Here is a 19,922-nt window from a genome sequence, read left to right as displayed (position 1 = left end):
ACCAGAAGCTAACAAGCATGTTGGGGTACTTAGGTAAGGTGAAACTTACAAGGTGGGAATGAAACTGGTAAAGTCCTTATTAAAAACCATAGTGAAACATAATGCAATTTGGAATAAACATGACAAAGGCATTATATCAATAAAATAGTAAAGAAATATTTTATTTACCTAAGGTGTTAGTATACCATTAAAATTAGGGAAGGAAGAAAATTTTGTACACGGGCATAGCTTCAAAAATTCTGAAGGGTATTTCTGGGTATTTAGGTAGGACTTTAAGATTGAGGCCTGTGCGGTTTTTAATGGGTCTAAAATTAAGACAATTCATGTCCTTTCCTTAATAGTATTTGTACAAATCATCATTACCAGTCACGACGGTGGTCAGATGCTGACTCCCAAGTAAGTCGAAGAAGGAGGCAAACAGAAGGAAAAGAGAAATCTTCCTGAGATATCTGGGTAAGACATGGAAGAGGACAGGGAACTGAGGTTAAGGATTTGCGTATATGTACCTAACAAGATACAGGTGATTTCATTCACCAGAAATCTTCTGGGGCGGGGCGGGGAATATGTATCTATATATGGTAGATTTTTCTGGAAATGAGACGTCAGCCCTCCCCCTTAAGAACATGGTCAGGTACAAGAGGTCACTAAATTGCCTCCTAATGTTCAAATGAATGAATGGTGAACTAGAGGAGGTTTTGCTGAGCAGGGATGGGTTTAAGAGGGTAATTGAGCTAGGGCCAGGGGAGGTGAGATGGATTGGATATCTAGTAGGCAAAAAGGAGTTGAGGTGACTGAGCCTTGAGAGGGGAGGACAAGAGAAAAACCTTCATTGGTTTGGCCAGTAAGGTACTTCTGAGAACAAAATGTCTAACAGGCTGCACAATGTGAACTCTTCTCCTTTGCTTACACACTGTCTTCAGTGAAGTCCATAGTGCTCAGGGGTGTTTGTGTGAATAGATTGTTTAGGAGAAGCTTGAAGGGGTGCCAAATTCTCTATCAGGGCTGACAAGAGGTAAATGTGGAAATAAAATATGCAAACACGGGAATCAGGCATGAAAGGGATAGGTGAGATCCAGGTTTCATGTGAGAAAGATATGGTCTGGGCACAATTCAATTTGTGCTCCAGCAATGAAAAAAGGAATAAGACGGCGCACTTCACTTGTAATCAACCTAAGGGAAGAAGAAAATCAAACAACTTCCCTTACTAAGGGTGTGACTGTTAGAGGCAGAGGTATCTGGAAGGATGTGGAAACTCTGCAATCATCTATTTGTACAACCCTTTTCTCAAGCCAAGGATATAAACCTGGGAAGACACCTATATTGGAGTACAGAATAAACCCATGTGGTGAATTTTTTTTGGCTGTGATCAGTTCTGTTACCGAGGACATGATTTAAATTCATTATATTCAAATCTACATAGAAATTAGTAATAGAAAATGTGCAAAGGATTTCAGATAAGGCAGTAATGAATCTGCCCACCTACAGCACAGCACAGTGGTTAAGAGCATCAATCAGGTTTGGAGTCTCGGCTGTCGCTCTCACTAGCTGTGTCATCATGGGTCAATTACTTAACACTGCCCCTTCTGCCCCTCTGTATCTTTTAAATTGGGGTAAGAATACCCACATCACTGATGGTTGCACCACTATGTAAATTAAAAATCATTCAACTGAACATTTAAAACAGGTGAATTTTATAGTATGTAAATTATACCTTCATAAAGCTTTAAAAAAATGAGTACCCACATCATAGAAATGATGTGAAAATTAAAATGTAAACTGGCACTGTGCCTGTCAGGTAGTAAACAATAAATATTAGTGACTAATATTAGTGTAACAAAGATGAGGTTAAAGAACAATAAAGATATATAAAGTTAAATTTTTAAAGAATTAAGGAATTACTGGGCTGGTTGAAACTTTTGAGATCATTTAGTTCAACTCTTTCATTTTACAGATGAGAGAATTGGAGACCAGCAGGTGAAGTGCCTTATTCAAGGTCTAGCACTAAGACCAGACCCCAGGCCTGCTGGACCCCCATTAGTGCAGTTCCCACTAACACCCACTGCCTCAGAAACATGGACACATGAAAAATGTAGGCTGTGTTTCCTTAAAGAAGAAATAAATATAGAACATAAAAAACATGCAGAGACGGTGAAAAAAGAATTTCAAGGCCGGGCATGGTAGCTCACACCTGTAATCTCAATACTTTGGGAAGCTGAGGCAAAAAGATCGCTGGAGCCCAGGTGTTCAAGACCAGCCTGGGCAACATAGCAAGACCTTATCTATTTTTTTAAAGTTATTCAAGAAAAAAGAATTTCAAGGCCAAGGGGCAAAACCAAGAAGAGGCTACGACATCCTGACTTAGCCAGGGCCTCCAGTGGGGTCTAGGTCATGAGAACTTAAGTGCTTTGGCAAGGCCAGACCCTGGTTTGTCATCAGGTGAACTGGCTCATCACTGTAGCCAGCTGCCTGGAGGAGGTGAAGCCACAGTCCTCTCTGCTACTTCCTGTCACAATATGTGTCAGCAGTGGCAGGAGATGGGGCTAAAAATGTATGCAGCAGAATTCTTAGGAGCAGTCAGTCTGGTCAGTCTGAGCACCCCTAAAGTGTGGACAGCTCCTAAAGAGCTGCTTCTGCCCATGTCGAGCAGTGTGACCTCAATTGTTTATCCCCTGGTGTTGCCTAATCAGCCCCTCTGGATTCTCAGGCCTTCACTTATAATCCTGTTGTAAATTGCCTGTCAGTGCCTCCATCATGGCAGCCTCTTCAGATGAATAAGGAAGCCTAACAGATGTGAAATGACCCTGCTTCTTCATTAATGCTGCCATCTTCTAAACTTGATAGCAGGGCTGGATGACTTTGAAGCTAATAAAAGCTTACTAAATTATTCCAATGCTAAACAGTGGACAGGAGAATGAGGTGTGTCTTCTAAGTTATGACTTTCTAATATTTCAGGGGGTAACATTCAATGAGTCAACTCTGTCATTCTTAGGAGGTGGTGGAATCCTGTTCCCACAATTTTGCTGAAGAGTAATTTAGGAAAGATGGCTGGTACAGACCCTTAATGTTTGTTATGTGATCCGCTGGGGGAGGAGAAGGGGAAGGAAGAAGGACAAAGGGGAAATTAAGGCCTGAAATAGCTTTTATGATTTAACTTAGTACACTGAACCCTCTCAATGAATAATTCATAAAAGTGCCTCATTAGTGCCTGCAGTCCTAGCTACTTGGAAGGCTGAGGCAGGAGGACTGTTTGAGCCCAGGAGTTCAAGGAAGCAGTGAGTTACGACTGTGCCACTGCATCCCATCCTGGGCAACAGAGCAAGACCCCAACACTTAAAAAAAAAAAAGTGCCTCATCTTCTTCAACCAACTGTTTAAAATCAGTGGGAGGACAGAGGAGGTTCTGTCATTCGATTTGAATACTTGGGGCACATATTATGAACAAATGAGTAAGTTGGACTTTAGCTTTTCCACTAAAAACTTTCCTATTTTGCAGATTACTCCATACAGTGAACACTTTGATGTCGGAGGAGGTGAGAGCTCCGACTAAAAGTCTTCTGACATTCTTGGCACTCATAAGGCTTCTCTCCAGTGTGAATTCTCTGATGTATGATAAGTTGGGAATGCTGGCTAAATGTTTTCTCACACTCGCTACATTCATAAGGTTTCTCTCCAACATGAATTTTCTGGTGGAGAAGCAGCTCAGAATTATCCCAAAAGGTTCTTGCACACTCATTACATTGATGGGGTTTCTCTCCAGTATGAATTCTCTGGTGGACAATAAGGTGAGAGGTCCGCCTGAAAGCCTTTCCACACTCAAAGCATTCATAGGGTTTCTCTCCAGTGTGAATTCTCTCGTGTCTAAGAAGTTCTGAGTTCCCCCTGAAGGCCTTCCCACATTCCTTACATACATAGGGCTTCTCACCAGTATGAATTCTAATATGTCTAATAATCTCTGAGTTCTGGCCAAAAGTTTTCCCACATTCATTACATTCATAGGGTTTGTCCCCTGTATGAATTCTCTGATGCCGGATAAGCTCAGAACTCTGACCAAAGCCCTTCCCACATTCATTACACAGATATGGTTTTTCTCCAGTATGAATTTTCTGGTGTCTAATAAGGCCTGAGCTATGCTTGAAGGCTTTGCCACACTCATTGCATTCATGGTATCTTTCTTCAGTATGAATTCTCTGATGCTGAATAAGCTGTGAACTAACCCTAAAGGTCTTCCCACATTCATTACATTCATACGGTTTCTCTCCAGTATGGATTCTCTGGTGTAGAATAAGGGCTGAATTTTGACTGAAGGCTTTACCACATTCTTCACATTTATAGGGTCTCTCTCCAGTATGAATTCTATGATGGTGAATAAGATGTGAACTCTGAATGAAGGCCTTTCCACATTCATTACAAGCAAAGGGTTTTTCTCCAGCATGAATTCTCAGGTGCCGTCGAAGGCTTGAATTAGTTCCAAATGTCTTTCCACATTCTTTACATTCAAAGGGTTTTTCTCCACTATGAACTCTCATATGCTGGATGAGATGTGAGTTCTGATTAAAGGCTTTCCCACATTCTTTACATGTGTGAGGCTTTTCTCCCACAGAACTTCTCTGTGTTTTGTTAGATTCTAAAATCTTTATGAAGTTTTGGCCAGAGGTAGCAAATGCACTAACTGCCTCTGTTGTATCTCCCTGATGTGTAACCAGATTTGGGCTGGGACTGCAGCCTCTCTCACTCTCATTATTCTCCCGGTCCTTCTCACTTGAGGGTGATTTCTTAAAGATCATCAACCCTGATGGAAAGTCTCTCTCCTGAGGAGACATCTGCTCTATAACCTCTTCCATGGACTCTCTCGAATGTCCCTCCAACATGTCTTCTTCACATCCTGCTCCAAACTCATGGCTTTGGTAAACCACTTCTGGAAATTCTTCTAATAATGACCCATGTGGCTCAGATTCTTCAGAAATTTCTTCCTTGGGAATCACCTCCTTGTTCTCAGTCCCCATCTCACAATCTGAAATGAGAGAGGTAAGTATGTGAAGGGACCGTATCATATTTAAATGAAGCTAACACTAGAGGAGAACAGAGCTTTGATGTAGTTCTCATAGCACTCAAAAACAGTCTTGGTCAGGGGAGGAGGGCAGCTGAGGCAGGAGGATTGCTTGAGCCTGCGGAGGTCAAGGCTGCAGTGAGCTGAAATGCGCCACTGCACTTCAGCCTGGGTGACAGGGCGCGACCCTCTCAAAACAAAACAAAAAAAAACAGAAACAGTCTTGGTATCTGGCGAAATGACAGGATGCTGCCAAAGAGAAAATAGAGATTTAGGATTATGGTGGACATGCTAAACAGTGGATGCTGACAGGAATGAGAAAAGATTTCAAGAGAGAAGTAGGAAATGGATGGTAAAGAGATGCTGATAAAAAAAAATCCATAATATTAACGGTGAGTTGGGTTAGAACCTGAAGGTGATTAAAGAAAACATCTAGGGAAAATGGTGGCCATATTAATAGATAGGTATACGATAAATATTGAAAGAAGGGACAGAAATGACATGGTGGTTCACACCTGTAATCCCAGCACTTTGGGAGGCCGAGGCGGGTGGATCACTTGAGCTCAGGAGTTCAAGACCAACCCGGGCAACATGGCGAAACCCTGTCTACTAAAAATACAAAAATTAGCTGGGCATGGTGGCATACACCTGTAGTCCCAGCTTCTTGGGGGTCTGAGGCAGGACAATTGCTTGAACCAGGGAGGCGGAGGTGGCAGTAAGTCGAGACTGCACCACTGCACTCCAGGCTGGGTGACAGAGTGAGACCCTGTCTCAAAAAAGAAAAAAAAAAGGACAAGTTAATAGAAATAACTTTTGGGTGTATAGAGGAAGTAACTGCAAAATGAGTAACAAGAGGACTATTCTTAGTCCTGTTCTCTGGTACTCACCAGCTCTGTAGAGCAGGAGAGGGGACATACAAGGCTTACCTCTTCAAAAGATTAATGTGTCTTAGCTATAACTAGCACAGAAGTACCGCCTTTGGCTCCCTGACATTTGGAGCCAATGGCTTTAAACTTCTCCAAATCGCTAGTGATTTGGTGTCAATACCATTTACTGAATAATTCTTTCCCCTACTGATTTAAAATGCCACCTATGCCATAGTCTAAATATCCATCTATATTTGGGCCAACTTCTGGATTCTATTCAGTTCCACTGATCTATGTCTTCTCTAATATCAAACAGTTCAACCTGTTAGCTTTATTAACATTTTTAATATATGCTAGAGAGAGTTATCTCAGTTTTCTTTTTCAGACCTTTCCTGTCTATTCTCATATCTTCCCAAGTAAACTTTAGTATAAATTTGTAGTTCAAACTTATGCTGATGTTGTTTTTATGTGAGATTTTCTCTTTTCATTTAGTGAGATTTTCTTATATTTTGTAACTGGCTATTACTTTTATATATAACAATGCTGTTGATCATTACATATTAATTTTGTGATCAGCTCTCATTTTCTTAATACCTTCATAGATTACTCAAAGAGTACATTTTTGGCAGGGTGTGGTGGCTCATGCCTATAATTCCAGTACTTTGGGAGGCAGAGGTGGGAAGATGGCTTGAGCTCAGGAGTTCAAGACCAGCCTGGGTAACATAGGGAGATCTTGTCTGAACTAAAATTTTTTAAAAATTGGCCAGGGGCAGTGGCATGTGTCTGTAGTCTACTACTGGGGAGGCTGAGGTAGGAGGGTCACTTGAGCCCAGGGGGTCAAGGCTGCAATGAGCAGTGATTGTGCCACTGCACTCCAGTCTGGGCAATAGAACAACACACCTTGTTTCTTGGGCGGGGGTGGGTAGGGGGAGAGTAACTTTTTAAAACTTTTACAAAGATTTTTAGTTGTGGCAAAAATGTTTAGTTGCCTACCCCAATATCTATTATTCCCCATTGCCTTATAACAGAATAATAAATGTATGTAGTGTGGCAATTAGCCTAGCTAAAAAAATACATTCCCTAGCTTTTTAATTTTTGCAGTTGGGATTGGCCACATGATCATATTCTAGCCAATGAGGCAGTGAGATGCAAATGAAACCACATGGGACTACTAGGAAATCTCCTAAAGGATGAGGGGATACATTTCTTCCATCTTGTCTTCCATGCTGTTCCCAGAGCACGATGTGATAGCTGGACTCCATCCTGGACCATGAGTATACTGGCATAGCCTAGGACTGGGGATCATAGCTGGAAGGAACCTGGGACCCTGATGACTCCATGGCACTGCTATACCATTCCTGGAATGCCAGCCTCTGGACTTCATTTATCTAAGAGAGAAATAAGTTTTTGCCTTGCTGAAGATATTGGGGGTTTTTTGTTACTATACGAGGCCAAACCTATTCCTAATAAAACTGTCGTGGGGATTTGGCTGTCCCCACCACAGACAAGGGGTCTAAATGCCAGGAGAATAAGCCTGACCTTTGTTCAGATGGTAAGCAATCTGGAACTAATATTAAAGTGGCCTTTGCTTAGGGCAGTCTATTTGTGCACTACAGCAAATCTGAGGAATACAATCCTCCCGTCAGTGAAAGTGTTCATTGTGGAAGGTGATTCTCAAGGGGGCATGGGCATGTATGGAACTTCATCCTTTAGACAATGCAGAACTATGAGATGGTTTTTTAAACCAAGGAGTGACATGGTCCCTGGTCAGACTAGCATTCCACGCAGATGCACACTCGTGGTCGTTTAGTGGCTGAAGTAGAAAGCAGTAGGCCTGGACGGGCACAGTGGCTCATGCCTGTAATCTCAGCACTTTGGGATGCCGAGGCAGGCGGATCACGAGGTCAGAAGATCGAGACTCTCTTGGCTAACACGGTGAAACCCCGTCTCTACTAAAAATACAAAAAATTAGCCAGGCATAGTGGCAGGCACCTATAGTCCCAGCACTTTGGGAGGCCAAGGCGGGAGGAACACAAGATCAGGAGACTGAGACCATCCTGGCTCACACGGTGAAACCCCATCTCTGCTAAAAAAAAAAAAAAAAGAAAGCAGTAGGCCTGCACATAGGAAGATCAGCTGGGAGGCTGATGCAGTCATCAAGGCAAAAGGTGATGTGATCTCACTAGAGCACTAGTAGTAGTGGGGAGGAAGAGATAGGCTGGGGAAATACGAAGAGGTCAAATTCTGCAAGACTTGGTGTGTGACTGGAGATAGGTGTAAGGAGGGAGGACTCAAAGATGGTGCCCGGATCTCACTCAATTTGAGGGATGGTAATTAGATGGACGGTGGTGCCACAATATTCTGAATACTGGGAGAGGAGCTAGTATAGCAATAAAAGATGATCAATGAGCTCTGTTTTGGACAAAATGAGTTTCAAGATATCCACAGAGAGGTATCAAAGAATCAGTCAAAATATATTGGTCTAAAGCTTAAAGTAGTCAGGACTAGAGATACAGACTTGAGAGTACTCAGCCTGAGTGTAGCGTGAGAACCATCAGAAGCTGCGAACAGAAGCCTAGGAGTCAAAGAAACAGTCACGAGTGCTTCAGTTATCTTCCATTTTCCCTCTAGATCTTCTTTCCACCTTTCTCCCTGTCCCTCTTTGCCCCAGAAGCCTAACCTGTATGGAACACATCAACAGGCCCTCTGGCTTCCAGCTGTGGTCCACCAATGAGGAGCCCCAGCAGGGGTCTGGAAGCAGGGAGGAAAGGGCAGGGCAGGAGAAAGGGGTCAGGGTTCCTTCCTGTGAGGTCGCCTTGGGCTGGTGTTGTCCCTCAACTGAGGTCCCTACTCCTCTCAAGTCTGTCCTACTCAGTAGTCTCACTGTCTGGGTTCCAGTAACCTCTACTTCCTCCTGTCTCTTCAGGTCCAGGGCTAGTGACTATTATTGCCAGCCCCGGGTTCTTCAATGACCTGCCCACACCTAGATCATTTATAATTAACCTCGCTGCAAATAAACCCTCCTCAAGTTATCCTAATTTGAGTGAGCTGTTTCCTGTTCAGATTCTGTTCATAAAGGGGTGAGTAGAGGAAGAGAATGAGCCAAGAAGATAAAGAATGGTAGTGAAACCGAAAAACCAGAATACTGTGTCACAGAAGTCACTTAGGCATTGGCAGAGGGAATTTAAAAATATCAAGTGAAGGCTAGGCACGGTGGCTCACGCCTTTAATGCCAGCACTTTGGGAGGAGTAGGCGGGAGGATCACTTGAGCCCAGGAGTTTGAGACCAGCCTGGGAAACATAGCAAGACCCCATCTCTACAAATTAAAAATTTAGCCAGGCATAGTGGCATGTGCCTGTAGTCCCAGCTACTCGGGAAGCTGAGGTGGGAGGATCACTTAAGCCTGTGAGGTAGAGCCTGTGAGTAACCTATGACTGAGCCACTGTACTCCAGCCTGGGCAACAGAGTGAGACTCTGTCTCAAAAAAAAAAAAAAAAAAAATCAAATGCAGTTGAGATTCACTAGGATAAGAATTAGAAAATGTCTACTGAGGCCGGGCGCGGTGGCTCACGCCTGTAATCCCAGGACTTTGGGAGGCCAAGGCAGGGAGATCATGAGGTCAGGGGATCGAGACCATCTTGGCTAACACGGTGAAACTCTACTAAAAATACAAAAAAAGGAGCCAGGCGTGGTGGCGGGCGCCTGTAGGCCCAGATACTCGGGAGGCTGAGGCAGGAGAATGGCCTGAACCTGGGAGGCGGAGCTTGCAGTGGGCCGAGATCGCGCCTCTGCACTCCAGCCTGGGTGACAGAGAGAGACTCTGTCTCAAAAAAAAAAAAAAAGAAAGAAAGAAAGAAAGAAAATGTGTACTGAGACAATAGATAGTTACACATGAACTGTGAGCACAGATTCAGGGGAACGACAGAAGCAAAAGCCAGCTGGTAGTGGACTGAATAATGAATTTGCTGCTGCTTTCAAAAAAAAAAAAGTGGATGAAAGGAGAAGACCAAAATGGACAGTGCTATAGAGCAAGGCTTTCCTCTGATGGAAGAGATAGGAACATGTTTATATTAGAAGGAATAGGTCCTGCAGAGAGACAGGGGTTAAGAGTGAAGAAAGGATGAGATTACTAAAGAAACAAAGACCCTGAGCAGCAGAGGAAGCTGGAGTCATGTGGTAAGGGAAGGGGAAAGGTGGAGATTTGGGGGCGACTTTGGACTCCCCTTCTCTCTGCCCAGCCTCCCGTTATCCACAGGATGTTGGTTACTAACATCATCTGGCTCGGGCACCTCTAGTCACTTATCAGGGCAGCCTGGTAATGCTCCCCTCCCCAGACACCTGGAAGGAACCTGATCTCCTACTGGAATCCTGAAGTCTTAGAAGCTCTTTGTGCTACACCTGAAAATGAGGTGGAACTTTCTTCGATTTTCCCCATCTCAGCATCTTCTCTCATTTTCCCGTGAAGAGAGGGCACCTAAAAACTGTACTTCTCCTTTTTGTTGAAATCTTTGAAAATTATAGGTAATGTGTATCTATACAATTGTAAGCATCCATTGTCGAGAATTTAGCTGTCTTCTTCCTCCACGGTACCATCTGAGTTGGGAAGTACCGTCTTAAACACATTTCTCTCTCATCCCTACCCAAGAGCAAGTTCCACAAGCTGCCATTTCAGTCTCCATCTGCTTCCAACCCCCTCTCTGGCCTTTCCTTTTCATCCTCATGCCTCCTATAGTTGCTTCTTTTCCATCATCTAGTTCTTTACAAAATCAGCATTCATAGAGCTGACATGTGTACCACAATAAATGGAAAATCACTTTTTCTTAGCAAAACAAGATACAACAGAAGTTAGGTATGTATTTATCCCCAGTCAAGTAACCAGGACCTAGTTTAAAACTCAAATTCAGGGCCGGGTGTGGTGGCTCACGCCTATAATCCCAGCACTTTGGGAGGCCGAGGCGGGCAGATCACGAGGTTAGGAGATGGAGACCATCCTGGCTAACACAGTGAAACTCCATCTCTACTAAAAATACAAAAAATTAGCTGGGCGTGGTGGCGGGCGCTTGTAGTCCCAGCTACTCAGGAGGCTGAGGCAGGCGAATAGCGTGAACCCAGGAGGCAGAGCTTGCAGTGAACCAAGATTGCGCCACTGCACTCCAGCCTGGGCGACAGAGCAAGTCTCTGTCTCAAAAAAAACAAAAACAAAACAAAAAAAAACCCCTCAAATTCAGAAAGTCTCCCCTGGCCAGGCGCGGTGGCTCACACCTGTAATCCCCGCACTTTGGGAGGCTGAGGCAGGCAGAACCACCTGAGGTTAGGAGTTCAAGACCAGCCTGGCCAACATGGTGAAACCCTGTCTCTACTAAAAATACACACAAAAAATTAGCCAGGCGTGGTGGTGTGCACCTGTAGTCCCAGCTACTGGGGAGGCTGAAGCAGGAGAGTCGCTTGAGCCCAGGAGGCACAGGTTGTAGTGAGCCAAGATCGCTCCACTGCACTCCAGCCTGTGCAACAGAGTAAGACTCCATCTCAAAAAAACACAGAAAGCCTTCCCCAACTAAATCTTACCCACTCTGATCACTCTTTTACTTTGCATTCTGCCAGCAACACAGTATCAATGTCATTTGTTAAATACTGCTCTATGGGTATCTTCTCAAATACAAATCAAAGCCAATCTCCATTTGGTTGATTCTTCCAGAGGCACAGCCATACATCAGGCCTCAGACTCATATGGAAACACCACTTCTCATAGCCTAAATTCAAATTCCCAAATACAATTTTCTATCTTTCCGTTTCTCACTTCCTCACTTTCCTAAATCTGAAATTAAATGTTTCTGAAGAGAGATAAGATGGACGTGCTACTGGAAGAGTAGAGGTTGACCACTGGTCCTCAGTTTGGGGATGACAGGCAGACCTCTATTGGGTCTCCACAGCTCAGAATAGGACCCTCAACTTGGCAGACCTGAGTTTGTCTTTTCAATGCACCCAAGGAAAGCAAGCTCAAAAAGCCTCATTCACAAAGTACTGATGTATAAACCAGATATCTATTAATTAACAACAAGAAATAAAATTTATAAAGGACCATATTACCTAGATGAAAATCTACATGAGCCAGGCACGGTAGCTCATGCCTCTAATCCCAGCACTTTGGGAGGCCGAGGTGGGCAGATCACCTGAGGTCAGGAGTTTAAGACCAGCCTGGCCAACATGGTGAAACCTCATCTCTACAAAAATACAAAAATTGGCTAGGCATGATGGTGGGTGCCTATAATCCCAGCTACTCGGGAGGCTGAGGCGGGAGAATTGCTTGAACCTGGGAGGTGGAGGTTGCAGTGAGCTGAGATCGCACCATTGCACTCCAGCCTGGGCGACAGAGCCGGACTCCATCTCGGAAAAAAAAAAAAAAAAAAAAAAGGAAATGAAAAGAAAAGAAAATCTACATGGAAAGCCACATAAAACCCTGAAAATTGCTTAGTAGCCCTGAAATCATGGCAGGAAGATCTTGTTAGATGACTGTCTCTTAAACAATGGTTCTTGGCCTGGAACTAGGCTAGCTGCATAAGAATCCACTGAGAAATCTGTTAAAAATACTAATTTCCAGGTCCCATCTCAGATCTCTCAGAATCAGAATCTCTAGTGGGGCCAAGAGATCTATATTTTAAACAAGTACCCTAGTTGATTCTGATGCCCAGCCAGGTTTGAAAACCACTGTTACAAAGTCTTTTTTTTTTTTTTGAGATGGAGTTTCGCTCTTGTTCCCCAGCTGGAATGCCGTGGTGCAATCCTGGCTCACTGCAACCTCCACCTCCCGGGTTCAATTCTCCTGCCTCAGCCTCCCAAGTAGCTGGGATTACAGGCATGCACCACCATGCCTGGCTAATTTTGTATTTTTAGTAGAGATGGGATTTCTCTATGTTGGTCAGGCTGGTCTCGAACTCCTGACCTCAGGTGATCCACCCACCTCGGCCTCCCAAAGTGCTGGGATTACAAGCATGAGCCACTGCGTCTGGCCTATGAAGTCTTAATGACTGGAGTTATCTTACTCTTAATGTGGTGTATCTGCCTACAGGCAGGTGATCTGCCTACAGGCAGATCAACACAGGTGTCAAGCAGCAGAATTATGGGTACATTGCCAGTTCCTGCTCTGACTTTTTTCCTCTTCTCAATCTAGATTGCCCCTCCCCTCCCCTAAACCTGAGAGCAGACAGGGCAGATATAATACAACTGACTGCATACCTTTTCTGAGTTAAAAACCACCTTTCTGTTATGCTTAACAAACTGACTCTAGTTACTGTAACTGGACCTGATTTTGCCCACACTGTATAATCTACGTTTACAGCAATCTCTTGTGATAGCAATATCCCAACTTTTTGAACTTATCTGCCAAAAAGCCACACAGTGATTTGTAGTAAAACATTACGGCATAATCTGTCAGCTGACTGACAACCTGATTACATCTTTTAAAAATTTTGTCGGGGTTGGGCACGCCTATAATCCCAGCACTTTGAGAGGCTAAGGTGGGCACGTCACTTAAGCCCAGGAGTTTGAGACCAGCCGGGCCAACAGGGCGAAACCTGTCTCTAGAAAAATTACAAAAAAATTTGCCAGGCACGGTGGTGAATGCCTATAGTCCCAAGCTACCTGAGCGGCTGAGGTGGGAGGATCACCTGAGGCTAGGAGGTGAAGGCTGCAGTGAGCTGTGATCACACCACTGCACTCCAGCCTGGGTGACAGCATAAGAGACTCTGTCTCAAAAAACGAAGTAAAATTTTTTGGGGAGCAAAGATTGGGACTTGTATTACAAAAGGTCCAAGAAACTCACTTCTTCAACAAATTGTCTCTGTATGGCACGCTAGAGGATGTTCCACCGCAGAGTGACGCACCATGGTAACCTTAAGGAGATGCGTGAGTGGTGTCTTTATTTATTTTATTTTACTTATTATTTTTTTGAGACGGAGTCTCACTCTGTCACCCAGGCTGGAGTGCAGTGGCGTGATCTTGGCTCACTGCAACCTCTGCCTCCTGGGTTCAAGCGATTCTCCTGCCTCAGCCTCCCCAGTAGCTGAGATTACACGCGCCCACCACCAGGCCCGGCTAATTTTTTATATTTTTAGTAGAGACGGGGTTCCACCCTGTTAGCCAGGATGGTCTCAATCTCCTGACCTCGTGATCCGCCCACCTTGGCCTCCCAAAGTGCTGGGATTACAGGCATGAGCCACCGCGCCCAGCCTATTTTTTGTATTTTTAGTAGAGGCGGGGTTTCACCATGTTGGCCAGGCTGGTCTCAAACTCCTGACCTCAAATGATCCACCCACCTCGGCCTCCCAAAGTGCTAGGATTACAGGCATGAGCCACTGTGCCTGGCCGGTGTCTTTCTTTTATAAAAGAAGAAAAGGGCCAAGTGCGGTGGCTCACGCCTGTAATCCCAACACTTTGGGAGGCTGAGGCAGGTGGATCACAAGGTCAGGAGATCGAGACCATCCTGGCTAACATGGTGAAACCCCGCCTCTACTAAAAAGACAAAAAATTAGCTGGGCATGGTGGCGGGCGCCTGTAGTCCCAGCTACTCGGGAGGCTGAGGCAGGAGAATGGCGTGAACCCGGGAGGCGGAGCTTGCAGTGAGCAGAGATCACACCACTGCACTCCAGCCTGGGCAACAGAGCGAGACTCTGTCTCAAAAAAAATAATAATAAAATAAAATAAAATGAAGAAAAGAACGATTGTGAAAAAATGTGAGAAAAGAGAAACCTACAGGCCACAGGCCCATTCTTAAGCAGATCAGTCATAGGCAAGGATACAAAATAAAGTCAAGGATCTAGAAGTTGATTTCCATTCAACAATCTATGTGCCCAAAGATGTTACAGAAAGTGTCTGTGTACCCCTCCACATATTTCCATCTGAAGACCACCGCACTATAGCATCCCAGACAGAAAGTGGGTAAGCAAGAGGCCAGGAAGTACGGGAGGAGTAAGAAAAGAAACAGACATCCCGACTAACACGGTGAAACCCCACCTCTACTAAAAATACAAAAAATTAGCCAGGTGTGGTGGAAGGCACCTGTAGTCCCAGCTACTCGGGAGGCTGAGGCAGGAGAATGGCGTGAACCCCGGGGCAGGCGGAGCTTGCAGTGAGCCAAAATTGCACCACTGCACTCCAGTGCAGAGCGAGACTCCGTCTCAAAAAAGAAAAAAGAAAAAAAAAAAAGAACAGAAACAGAAAAAACATTCGGATTTCAATGCAGCATGCACACGGGTGGGATAAATATGGAAGGGGGAAGATGAGCAAGGCAGCACTGGCATTTTGACGTGGAGGGTAATGACGAGCTCTCACTATGTGCTAAGCAATTTACAGACATTAACCCTTACCACCACCTCATGAAACAAGCACGCTGGAGAGCATCAGAGTGAAGAGGGGCCAATCACCATGCTCTCCGGACTTCTTTCAGTGGCAGTTTTGGCAGCCTGAGAATCCAGGGAGATGTGTGGTGGAAGACTGAGGAGGTGAGGCCTAGGGAGGTTAGTCAGGACAGAGCTGAGATGACTGAGTGAGATACGGATGGAAATGAAGGGGGGCTGGGAGGAGTGGGGTGCTAACAGATGGAGGTTACAAAGAGGGTGAAGGATGTGATGAGCACCTTCTTTGTGCTCCAAGGGAAGGTAACCAAGGGAAGGTATCTGGAAACTGGGATGAGGTTTTATTTTGAAATGTCGAAATTTTAATACCTCAAAAATAATATCCTTTGAAACTCATTAAAATTTATGATGAGAAATGGAAATGTTTTGGATGTCAACTTGCAAATGTATAAAGAGATACAAACCTTCCAAAATTATTTTACACGGTATGTGAGCAAAAATATTTGCAATGGCTTTGCTTTCCTTGCCAGAGATCTAACCTCATCCAAGAGCTCCAGCAGTACACTCCAACTGAGTTAGCCCAGTCAAATAAATGCCCTAATTCTTGCAAGGCACTGGTTCAGAAACAGCAAGGATTTGGGAATTCCTGGTTCAGAAATGGACATCCACCTTCATCTGGGTCAATATTTTGAAGAAGTTTGCTGGGAGCTTCTGGGAATTGTTTCCTGCCATCCTGAGAGAACCATAGGAAAATACTTCCATATATTATTGCCTGTACCTGCTGCTGCCATCTCACTACCAGCCTGTGGATGAGGACAGCTAAAGCTAAGAAAAACAAGGGAGATGCCGCCACGGCCACTGGATTAAATCAGTCCTGAAACCACTATACCCTTTTTGTTTTTTTTTCTTTTGAGATGGAGCCTCGCTCTGTCTCCCAGGCTGGAGTGCGATGGTGCAATCTTGGCTCACTGCAACCTCCGCCTCCCAGGCTCAGGCGATTCTCCCACCTCAGCCTCTCAAGTAGCTGGTATTACAGGCATCCAACACTACGCCTGGCTAATTTTGTATTTTTAGTAGAGACGGGGTTTCACCATGTTGGCCAGGCTGGGCTCGAGCTCCTCAGGTGATCCACCCGCCTCGGCCTCCCAAAGTTCTGGGATTACAGGCGTGAGTCACCACACCCGGCCTATACCTCTTGACTTCCAATTATGAGAGCCTATATACTTGCATATTTTAAAGCCAGCTTGAGTTGGATTCTGTTACTTACAGACAAAAGCATCTTAGCTAATGCAGATGATTTTCCTTAACCTCTGAAAGGCCAGATCCTACCAAATATTCCATATTTAGTACAAAGAGCACCTCCTTCTCAAACTCTTCACTAACATCTGCAGGAATGAGGTTCTCTCTTGGTCCTCTGAGCCAGCATTTCATTGGCCCTTTTCTCTTTCATTGTACTATAGTTATCTTGTCACTTCCTGTTTATTGCACCCCCAAAGCCTACAGAATACAAACTTCTTCCCATGGCTCATAATGTCCCCCTAAGGAAGCCCATTTCCCTTTCTCATCTCCTGTCCCACACCCTCCATTAACGGTTGGAAGATGCAGTCATGTTCAGTGTCCTGCAGTTCAAACATTTTCTATTCTTTAAAGCTTCTTTGCCTTTGAGAACAAGTTATTCCCACTTCCTGGAAATCTATTGCCTACTTTGTGCACTTCACAAGCATCTCTAAGCCTCAGCTCAGGCATGGACAGACCCCCTCCAATTTTTTTTTTTTTTTTTTTTTTTGAGACAGAGTCTCACTCTGTCACCTAGGCTGGAGTGCAGTGATGCGATCTCGGCTCACTGCAACCTCCGCCTCCCAGGTTCAAGCGATTCTCCTGCCTCAGCCTCCTGCGTAGCTGGGCTTACAGGTGTGTGCCACCACACTCGGCTGCTTTTTGTATTTTTAGTAGAGACAGGGTTTCACCATGTTGGTCTCAAACTCCTGACCTCAGGTGATCCGCCCACCTTCGCCTCCCAAAGTGCTGGGATTACAGGCATGAGCCATCACGCCTGGCCGACCCTCTCCATTTTCTTCCCTGACCCCCAGGCTCTAAGGCAGACACCTACTCCTTCACCTTGTAGCAGCTACCCCACTGCATTATTAATTTTTCATACCTATTTTCTTCTTTAGACCATAAGCAAGGATGCTGTTCCATTCATCCTGGTATTCTGAGTACCTAGCATATTTCAGATACCTGGTAAATGTTAAGTGAATTTGTGTAACTGCCTTATATATATAATGAATCTGCAATACCTCCCTTTTTTCTGAGACAGGGTCTTGGCTCTATTGCCCAGACTCACTGCAGCTTCAACTTCCCAGGCTCAAGAAAATCCTCCCACCTCAGCCTCCCAAGTAGCTGGGACTACAAGCATGTGCCACCACACCCAACTACCCAACTAATTTCTTCGTTTTTTGTACAGATGATGTCTCACTATGTTGCCCAGGCTGGTCTTGAACTCCTGTGCTCAAGTGATCCTCCCACCTAGGCCTCCCAAAATGTTGGGATTACAGGCATAAGCCACTGCACCCAGCCTCTGTAATACTCTTGATGGCTAACTGGATATTTCATTCATCATTATATCTAAAGAGCCTAGGATAGTGTCTGACACATAGCTGGTGTCGATAACTGTAAAAATAAGTTCCTTCTCCCAAGCTGGGTGATATTTAATTTATGGCACTGTTATCCTCCTTTCCTCTCTTCTCCCTCTGGTACCCATAATAGGGCTCTATCTTTGCAGCTCAAACCTGTCTCCTTTTCACAACCACCCCTCGTAAGTCAATATCTTGTCTGGCAGCACAGGGCACAATCTGCCACTAGGGCCTTAAGTTTGTGACACTGCCCGCCATTTCGTCCTAGCGGTTTACTTGGGGGTGGAATGTCTGAGGAAACCACAGCTCCCACGGGTCCCCACCTTGGGACAGAAGGGAGTGTCCCTGCTTCTCCCGCCCCCACGGCTGACAGGCACCAAACCAGAGCTGGGACGGTCCCTGGCGGTGTCCAGGCCCCACCCTCTCTATGTGCAGGTGGAAATGAAGGCCTGGGGGCGGGGGGAATGGAGGGAGGCATAAACGTCAAGGTCACACAGCGAACCCCGGTCAGAACGGGCCTAAATGTAGGGTTTCCGCTCGGCTCTCTAGGGAGCTGGGAGCCCAGCCCTCGCCTACCCCCACAGCCGCGACAGAATGAGGTCTCACCGCAGGCCGCTACCGCCCCGCGCTCGCTCACTCCGCTCAGGCTTCGCGCTGCTGGGCCGCTCGCACAGAGCCCGCAGCTGTTGTCCCGGTGTCACTGGCGACGGGCATCGGCCACTTCCGGTACCCAGGCGGCACTCCAGCCAATCGGCGCGCGTCGCACTCCGCTGGAGGAACAGGTGGTCAACGCACCGACGCCCCCTTGCCTTTTCCGGCTTTGCTTTTCGCCGGTTCTCGCCCTAGCCCAAGTATCACGTCGCCGCCGCCTGCCAAGGCGGCTCCCTGGAACAGCAAAGTGCACCCGTCGATGCCCACTTCAGCCCCAGGATCATTGACGAACTGAGTCCTCCGGGGTTCCTAGAACGGCTCCGGGGATCCTAGAACGGCTCCGGGGATCCTAGAACGGCTCCGGGGATGAACTTCCGCTCCGCGATCTGCCGTTCTGCGCCTTGGTGTCGCTCTCCAACCATTGCTCTGGGCTGAATAATTCAGGAATCCGCTTCGCATTCCCGCGGGGACTGTTTGCGCGAGCCTTTTAACTCTCCTAACCCGCATCGCTCTTATCCCGTCATTCCCTTCCACAGACTGGGTCTGATAAACACGGGGCTGTGGATCCTGGGAACAGGCCGCTCCTCGGCGGGAGCGAAGGGAGACATGCTTTGAGTTCCGGGAGGGCTTGCAGGAGTGACGTTTGGGCTGAAATCTCAAGATTGAGTGGGAATTACCTAGGTTAAGAGTAAAGGCCTAGGTTAAGCTGCTGAGGCCACGGAAACAGCATTGTGCAGCTAGCCTTCCTGCGTTCCCTGAGCAAGCTTGACCCATTCTCTCCTCAGAATCTTTACTTGTTACTTCCTCTGTAATTTTGCACAGCCAGCTTGTTTTGTTGTGTTTTTTTTGTCTTTGTTCTTTCCCTCCTTCCTTCCTTCCTCCCTCCCTCTCGCCCTCTCTCTTTCTTTCTCTCCTTCCCTTCCCTCCCCTCCCCTCCCCTCCGCTCCCCTTCCCTTCCCTTGATGGCGTTTCGCTCTTGTCGCCCAGGCTGGAGTACAATGGCACGATCTCCTCTCACTGCAACCTCCACCTCCCAGGTTCAAGCGATTCTCCAGCCTCAGCCTCCAGAGTAGCTGGGATTACAGGCGCCAGCCACCACGCCCGGCTAATTTTTGTATTTTTAGTAAAGACGGGGTTTCACCATGTTGGTCAGGCTGGTCTCGAACTCCTGACCTCAGGTGATCTGCCCACCTTGCCCTCCCAAAGTGCTGGGATTACAGGCGTGAGCTATCGTGCCCGGTCAGCCAGCTTGTTTTTAGGTGTCAGTTCCAAGATTACTACATTGAAGACTTTCATTGTATGTAATGTTGCCTCGGAGTACACTATCCTTCCCAAATATCAGTTACAAAGAAGGACTAAGATTAGCCCTGTTTGG

At 45.9% G+C, this 19,922-nt stretch overlaps 1 protein-coding gene across 2 annotated transcripts; it reads right to left on the bottom strand.

The window, feature by feature from the left end:
* Nucleotides 1-131: 131 nt before the first annotated feature.
* Nucleotides 132-19,185, bottom strand: ZFP3 (ZFP3 zinc finger protein). 2 transcript variants are annotated; one of them, XM_054459436.2, is made up of 2 exons: nt 18,503-19,185; nt 132-5,010 (listed from the first exon to the last, which is right to left on the bottom strand). In XM_054459436.2, the coding sequence occupies exon 2, from the start codon at nt 5,000-5,002 to the stop codon at nt 3,494-3,496; it is 1,509 nt and encodes a 502-aa protein (XP_054315411.1). In that variant the 5' UTR covers nt 5,003-5,010; nt 18,503-19,185; the 3' UTR covers nt 132-3,493. The 2 variants fall into 2 exon arrangements, with proteins under 2 accessions (XP_054315411.1, XP_054315412.1); XM_054459437.2 differs by having other exon boundaries at nt 18,473-18,734.
* Nucleotides 19,186-19,922: the final 737 nt, after the last annotated feature.

The sequence above is a fragment of the Pongo pygmaeus genome, chromosome 19, assembly GCF_028885625.2.
Source record: "Pongo pygmaeus isolate AG05252 chromosome 19, NHGRI_mPonPyg2-v2.0_pri, whole genome shotgun sequence".
NCBI classification, from domain to species: Eukaryota; Metazoa; Chordata; class Mammalia; order Primates; family Hominidae; genus Pongo; species Pongo pygmaeus.
This window is presented reverse-complemented; position numbering and strand designations above follow the sequence as displayed.